At 40.6% G+C, this 8,162-nt stretch overlaps 1 protein-coding gene across 1 annotated transcript; it reads right to left on the reverse strand.

Annotated features, from left to right (window-relative positions):
• Positions 1-367: 367 nt before the first annotated feature.
• LOC129858516 (DNA-directed RNA polymerase II subunit RPB7) lies at positions 368-6,566 on the reverse strand. Its single transcript, XM_055927814.1, has 8 exons — positions 6,378-6,566; positions 4,035-4,144; positions 3,635-3,794; positions 2,707-2,757; positions 2,541-2,606; positions 2,341-2,412; positions 772-805; positions 368-664 (listed from the first exon to the last, which is right to left on the reverse strand). The coding sequence occupies exons 1-8, from the start codon at positions 6,387-6,389 to the stop codon at positions 651-653; spliced, it is 519 nt and encodes a 172-aa protein (XP_055783789.1). The 5' UTR covers positions 6,390-6,566; the 3' UTR covers positions 368-650.
• Between the last annotated feature and the right edge of the window lie 1,596 nt (positions 6,567-8,162).

An 8,162-nucleotide genomic window follows, 5' to 3' on the forward strand; every position in this document is an offset into this window, starting at 1 on the left:
AGCACAACACATACATTTATATTTAAGTCATTTAGCAGACGCTCTTATCCAGAGCGACTTACAAATTGGTGCATTCACCTTATGATATCCAGTGGAACAACCACTTTACAATAGTGCATCTAACTCTTTTAAGGGGGGGGGGGGGTTAGAAGGATTACTTTATCCTATCCTAGGTATTCCTTAAAGAGGTGGGGTTTCAGGTGTCTCCGGAAGGTGGTGATTGACTCCGCTGACCTGGCGTCGTGAGGGAGTTTGTTCCACCATTGGGGTGCCAGAGCAGCGAACAGTTTTGACTGGGCATACGAAATGGAGCAGACCTCAATGCAAAACATATTTAGCAAAACATTCAATGAAGACAAGGTCAACATTACCAAAAAATAAACATTTATTTCAGTTCAAGTTGTAGAAATACAATATACAACTGAAGGGTAACTCAGACGATACAGCAACATAACCACCTGCTTATCAACAGGCTCTGTGTGGTTTCAATAGTAAGTATTCATACTGTGTCCCCACTTAGTACAGGATTTGTAGCAATACCACATTATCAACCTAGAAAAATATTTGTATTGACAGTACTGTATTGTCGTGGCATTTACATAAAATATGAGGGATATATGAGGATACATCAGCATAGCACTGCTGGTACATCAGCTGACAAGACCTGAGAACAGAAAAAGAGAAAAAAATGAATTACAGATCAATTAAATCTTTTTAAAAAAAAACACCTATGAAAGAAGACGACTAATAAAAGTGAAAACTCCAACATACCCAGGTAATCGTCCATGAGGGATCCAATAGCAAACTGAAAAAGCAAATATTCAACATTACAACTTGCAGGGCTCTTTACAGAGATGAGACTATGGAAATATTTCATACTTTAGATAGATTGGCTTGCAATCTGTGAGGATATTATACTGTGCCTTCGGAAAGTATTCAGACACCTTGACCTTTTCACATTTTGTTACATTACAGCCATTTTCTATGATTGAAAACATTGTTTTCCCCCTCGTCAATCTACACACAATACCTCATAATGGTGAAGCAAAAACAGGTTAAAACTTTTGCTAATTTATATAAAAAATGGATATCACATTCAAATAAATTATTCAGACCCTTTACTCAGTACTTTGTTGAAGCACCTTTAGCAGCAATTACAGCCTTGAGTCTTCTTGGGTATGATGCTAAAAGCTTGGGAAACCTGTACTTGGGGAGTTTCTCCAATTCCTCTCTGCAGATCCTCTCAAGCTCTGTCAGGTTGGATGGGGAGCGTTGCTGCACAGCTATTTTCAGGTCTCCCCAAAGATGTTCGATCGGGTTCAAGTCCGGGCTCTGGCTGGGCCAATCAAGCACATTCAGAGATGTGTCCCAAAGCCACCCATGCATTGTCTTGGCTGTGTGCTTAGGGTCATTGTTCTGGAGCAGGTTTTCATCAAGGATCTCTGTACTTTGCTCCGTTCATCTTTCCTTTGATCCTGACTAGTCTCCCAGTCCCTAAAAAACATCCCCACAACGTGATGCTGCCACCACTATGCTTCACTGTAGGGATGGTGCCAGGTTCTCCAGATATGACGCTTGGCATTCAGGCCAAAGAGTTCAATCTTGGTTTCATCAGACCAGAGAATCTTGTTTCTCATGGTCCGAGAGTCCTTCATGTGCCTTTTGGCAAACTCCAAGCGTGCTGTCGTGTCTTTTACTTAGACATGGCTTCCGTCGGCCGCTCTACCATAAAGGCCTGATTTGTGGAGTGCTGCAGAGATGGTTGTCCTTCTGGAAGGTTCTCCCATCTCCACAGAGGAACTCTAGAGCTCTGTCAGAGAGAGCATCAGGTTCTTGGTCACCTCCCTGACCAAGCCCCCCCCCCCCCCGATTGCTCCGTTTGGCCTCATGGCTTGGTTTTTCCTCTGACATGCACTGTCAACTGTGGGACCTTATATAGACAGGTGTGTGCCTTAACAAAACATGTCCAATCAATTGTGTTTACCACAAGTGGACTCCAATCAAGTTGTAGAAACTTTTCAAGGATGATCAATGGAAACAAGATGCATCTGAGCTCAATTTTAAGTCTCATAGCAAAGGGTCTGAATACTTATGTAAATAATAATATTTGTATTTTTAATAAATTAGTAAACATTTCCAAAAACCTGTTTTCGCTTTGTTATTATAGGATATTGTGTGTAGATTGCTGATTTAAAAAAATATATATTTAATCAATTTTAGAATAAGGCTGTAACGTAACAAAATGTAGAAAAAGTCAAGAGGTCTGAATACTTTCCGAAGCCACTGTATAGGTCTGTCAGGTAGCATCCTTAGTTGACGGGGATTTGACAGCATACTCACAATGTCGTTTTTATCCACTCTTGTTCCCACGATCTTTAACCGAATCTCATCATCCTGTTGGATTACAATGTCCTAATGTGGAGAAGACAGAATCCTTAATAAGAAGACATGTATCCAACAGTTGTGTTACCTAAATATTAATTTAGTAAAATGGCACCCACACCACCACTATTTAGTGAAGAACTAATTTTAGATCTCACCTCATCAGTGGTCTTATAACAGGGAGGATTTGAGTTGGGGTCAAACTCCATCTCTGAGGGAATGGACTGCAGAAACAGTAAGTAACCACATTGACATTTATTAAAGAGTTTATCAATAAAAAAAAACATTCAACAACTAAAAGGAGACATTTCCATGAGGACCTACATGACGAGAGATGAAACAGGACATGGGGCCGATCTCTGTGAACAGTCCAACCTGAAAATAACGGAACATCTTGAATTATTTTAAATTTCACCATGAAAACAATATAATCTATTATTCTCCAGCCTTATTCAGATGGTAATGAGATCAAAGAAGATTTGTCTATGTCCCAAATGGCACCCTATTGACTGTGGTCAAAAGTAGTGCACTATAAAGGGAATAGGGTGTTTTTGTTCCACACAGTCTGAATAACTAACCCCTTTTTGCATAATGCTACTGATAGTTAAATAAACTGTCCCATTGTTTCAGAGTGCTCCACCTCAAATATCAGCTTATGGACGCTCAAGATGATCTATCCCCCATCCTCTCCGTCATGGCAGACGGCCAGAAATATGTCTACATCTCAGTCATAGACTATCTTCCAAAGTCCCGGTTCACTGAGCCACTCAGGTGACTGTCTGTCAGCACTCAATGTTTTCATACAACCTCTCAGATTATTTTCATGTACAGTACGTGATTATTTTTTTTTTTTACATTTGTATGTATTCTTTTGTACCTAGAACAATTAATTTGGCACACTGATTATTTTATTTGGCCCCCTAAGTTGGTGCCCCCAAAAAAATCATTAATTGTTGGGGATAAAAGACTGTAAAAACACCACTAAATTAACTCTGATTTAAATTTTGGAAATCTATTCCAAAGTATTCCCATGCATAATAGAGAGATATGTGATTGTATAGAAATGGTAGCAAGGTTTGAAATAATGTTTTAGTCAAATATTATATATGTTTGGGCTTCAATGCGGTAAATTTGCAGTCAACAAAGTCTTTGTAATATTTTGAAAATCGTCCAGTGGCTGAATCGAGTTGATGACCCCTGACATAGGGAATAGATTTACATTTGGGACGTAGCCCTTGTTTTGTTTCCTTACTTTGTTGACCTGGGTAACCACGGCATCTACCACCTCGCCTTTGAATGGACGGAAGACAATAGCCTTGTACTTGACGGGGTAAAGCACGAATCCCCTGCCTGGTTGGATGACACCTGCACCAATGTTGTCAATGGTGGTCACCGCAATGACGAATCCATATCTGAAACAAGAGAATTACTGAGTCAATAACTGAACAAGCATATCAACATGGTCCTGGTCAAAACAACCAACCCAGTGTGGTGGAAGTGTCCAAACTGTAAAGACAAATTGTGGTCTCTTGTTTACATTGAAATGTAGCCTGGAGTCCAAACTGAATGACTTAGTTTCACTACACTGAGCAATACTGAGTGTGGGTTCCGGGTTAATGAAAGGGAAGCTTCCCTGGCTCAATACTACTCACTTTCCTGTGCATGTTCCCTCCACCTCTGTGAAGAGCTTCTGTTTCACAGTGTTCAGGAGATTGGGACCAAAGTACCGAGGGTGGAGCAGGATCTCATGCTCCAGGGAAATCTGTGAATGATCATATATATATACACTGCTCAAAAAAATAAGGGGAACACTAAAATAACACATCCTAGATCTGAATGAATGAAATATTCTTATTAAATACTTTTTTTCTTTACATAGTTGAATGTGCTGACAACAAAATCACACAAAAATTATCAATGGAAATCAAATTTATCAACCCATGGAGGTCTAGATTTGGAGTCACACGCAAAATTAAAGTGGAAAACCACACTACAGGCTGATCCAACTTCGATGTAATGTCCTTAAAACAAGTCAAAATTAGGCTCAGTAGTGTGTGTGGCCTCCACGTGCCTGTATGACCTCCCTACAACGCCTGGGCATGCTCCTGATGAGGTGGCAGATGGTCTCCTGAGGGATCTCCTCTCAGACCTGGACTAAAGCATCCGCCAACTCCTGGACAGTCTGTGGTGCAACGTGGCATTGGTGGATGGAGCGAGACATGATGTCCCAGATGTGCCTAATTGGATTCAAGTCTGGGGAACGGGCGGGCCAGTCCATAGCATCAATGCCTTCCTCTTGCAGGAACTGCTGACACACTCCAGCCACATGAGGTCTAGCATTGTCTTGCATTAGGTGGAACCCAGGGCCAACCGCACCAGCATATGGTCTCACAAGGGGTCTGAGGATCTCATCTCGGTACCTAATGGCAGTCAGGCTACCTCTGGCGAGCACATGGAGGGCTACTTGGTTACTACATGATTCCATATGTGGTATTTCATAGTTTTGATGTCTTCACTATTATTCTACAATGTATAAAAGTCAAAATAAAGAAAAACCCTTGAATGAGTAGATGTCCAAACTCTTGACAGGTACTGTATTAGTGTAATTAGTTAGTGTACAGTTTGTTTTTACAGTAGGTAACTTAGTACTGAACAAGTCATACTGTTTATAGCTGAGAATGACAGCAATTACTTTCATTGAGTCTAAGGGTGTTTTCACATATAGTCCTCTTTAATGTGAACTCTGGGGTAAAAACAAGCCAAAGAACTCCGGTATCTTTGTATTCACACTGCCCTTGCATTTGAATAAGGACTCAACTCTTTTGCCAGTTCACTTCACCTATTTTGTGGACAGAGTACTCTTTACATGCACATTGCTATGTTAAGAAAAGAACCAAGATCTTTTTCCAAACATACACTCTGGGTTTTTACAAAGTGCAGGACAAGCCATTTAATCAGAATGTGTTATCCGACTGCTACTATTATACATAATTCTAAATCAGAAGATACTGTTAACATGTACATTTGATGGCTAAGAAAATAAATAGTAATATAATAACTGCAGAATAAATAATGCTGTAATTGAAAATTGTACACACAAGGTAGGCTACTGCCCCTTTAAAAGCTAGAATAGATTTTGTACCCAAAATGTTGCGATTTTCACCAAATATATTGTCTTCTCACACTATTAAAATAGTGTATGAAGCTCTTAGCCTATTGATCACATATTGCAAACAAATACTATGGCCTATAAACGAATTTCTGTGCGTCCTTGAAAATCGCTAATAACTAAAAAATTATGCAAACTTGTACGTAACCTGGAGCGGCAGGCAGCCAAGTGGTTAGAGCGTTGGACTAGTAACCGAAAGGTTGCACGTTCAAATCCCCCAGCTGACAAGGTAAACATCTGACAGGTCTGCCCCTGAACAGGCAGTTAACCCACTGTTCCTAGGCCGTCATTGAAAATAAGAATTTGTTCTTAAACTGACTTGCCTAGTTAAATAAAGATACAATTAAAATCTCTCTTTTGTGAGGAATTATGGCAGCGGTTAACGGTGTTGATGTAGTAGTCTAGTGTGTGTTGCGGGAGTAATGACAGGCGAACATGGGGAACTTTACGTTCACAATATCCTAAAAACGGGAACCGGACCGCGTAATTCAAGCAAACCGAACTCATCTCTCGAGATGGCCTCGGGGGCTCTTTTAAGGGGTCCGAGTTCCTTTGGAGTGTATTACACTGCACAAAAAACCGCACGGAGGTCACACACATTGGCTGAAAGGGTCCATGTGTGAAAACACCCTAAAGTAACATGTAGCTTTCTTAAACTATCATCGCCAGACAGGTATCAAACAGTTAAATATGCTATTATGGACGTTGAGTTTTCATTTTGGTAACAGTTAACAGAGCAGTTAGCTAACCAACCGGCTAGCACTAGCGATAGCATAGTTAGCCACGGGTGTTATCGTCACAAGATCATACAAATCGAACATCTTACATGATAAAACATGATTTCCCGCTGACGCTTCCTTGATTGTAGCCTTCTGTTTAATTTATCAGCAAGTAATAATTGAGTTATTTGCTGTAACTCTTTTGCTTCTCAATGGAAGTGCAGTTATCTTTCAAAATTATTATTTAAGTCCAGCGGCACATCACAGGAAGACGGTAATGTTTGACTTCTGGAAAAAGTTTTACTTCCGGAGCATTAGATTCACAGCTTTTTGGTTCAATAATGTGACCACTGATTATGATTCAAGAAAAAGATTCGTGGGCTTAAAAATAACAAATATTTAATTTTAAGGACAAGAATGAAGTTGAAACGTCTTTGGTTTTAAAAAGAAGCAACAGTTGACATAAGACAAAAATGCAACCGACATGACACTGACAGGCCATCAGTCTTTTCCCATTTAGACAACACATGCCTTGATTCACTGTGTCAGTCAGTCAAGGCAAAAGTAATTGATCAAAAACAGAACTTCAAGATTCATTCAATATTGACACTTCCATTGAGAAGCAAAAAAGTTACAGCAAATAACTCAAGTAGAAAATATGTATTCATCAAAAAAATTCTAATATATACAGTAAAATGCTGAGTGTAACAGAACATAATTATGAAATGAGTAGTTGATTGTAAGCAATCAATGAAATGTAAGTGCTTCTGATAGGCAGCATACTGAGGACCAGTGGAAGTATGTGCCAAAACAATTATCTGTTAATTATCTGCACCTGTTAACTCCTCTGGCTCTCTCTCTCTGCCACCACAGAACCTGTCTGGTTCACCACCAGCCCAGCACCTGTTAACTCCTCTGGCTCTCTCTCTGCCACCACAGAACCTGTCAGGTTCACCACCAGCCCAACACCTGTTAACTCCTCTGGCTCTCTCTCTCTGCCACCACAGAACCTGTCTGGTTCACCACCAGCCCAACACCTGTTAACTCCTCTGGCTCTCTCTTTCTGCCACCACAGAACCTGTCTGGTTCACCACCAGCCCAACACCTGTTAACTCCTCTGGCTCTCTCTCTGCCACCACAGAACCTGTCTGGAAATGAGGTAAAACGGATTTATGTTTCCCGGCCACTAGGAGAGCCGCCTCTGGATGAACGTTTTCCTGTTTGCTTATGGCGGTATACAGCTCATTGAGTGCGGTCTTAGTGCCAGCATCGGTATGTGGTGGTATGTAGATAGCTTCGGAAAATACAGACGGAAACTCTCTCGGTAGATAGTGTGGTCTACAGCTTATCATGAGATACTCTACCTCAGGCGAGCAAAACCTTGAGATTTCCTTAGATATCGTGCACCAGCTTTTTGTTTACAAATATACATAGACCTCCACCCCTTGTCTTACCAGAGGCTGCTGTTCTTTCCTGCCAATACAGTATATAACCCGCCAGCTGTATGATATTCATGTCATTGTTCAGCCACGACTCAGTGAAACATAAGATATTACAGTTTCTAATGTCCCGTTGGTAGGATATACGTTCTTTTAGTTTGTCCAATTTATTATCCAGCTATTGTATGTTGGCCAATAGTACATATGGCAAAGGCAGATTAGCCACTCGTAGGTGGATCCTCACAAAGCACCCCGATACCTCTTCCATCTTTTTCTCCTGCGAATGACAGGGATGAGCCCCTGTTCGGGTGTCTGAAGTACATCTCTCTCGTCTGACTCATTAAAGAGAAATTCTTTGTCCAGTTCAAAGTGAGTAATCGCTGTTTTGATTTTCAGAAGCTCTTTTTGGTCATAAGAGACAGTAGCAGCAACATTATGTACAAAATAAGTTAC

Source organism: Salvelinus fontinalis, chromosome 6, assembly GCF_029448725.1.
Source record: "Salvelinus fontinalis isolate EN_2023a chromosome 6, ASM2944872v1, whole genome shotgun sequence".
NCBI lineage: Eukaryota > Metazoa > Chordata > Actinopteri > Salmoniformes > Salmonidae > Salvelinus > Salvelinus fontinalis.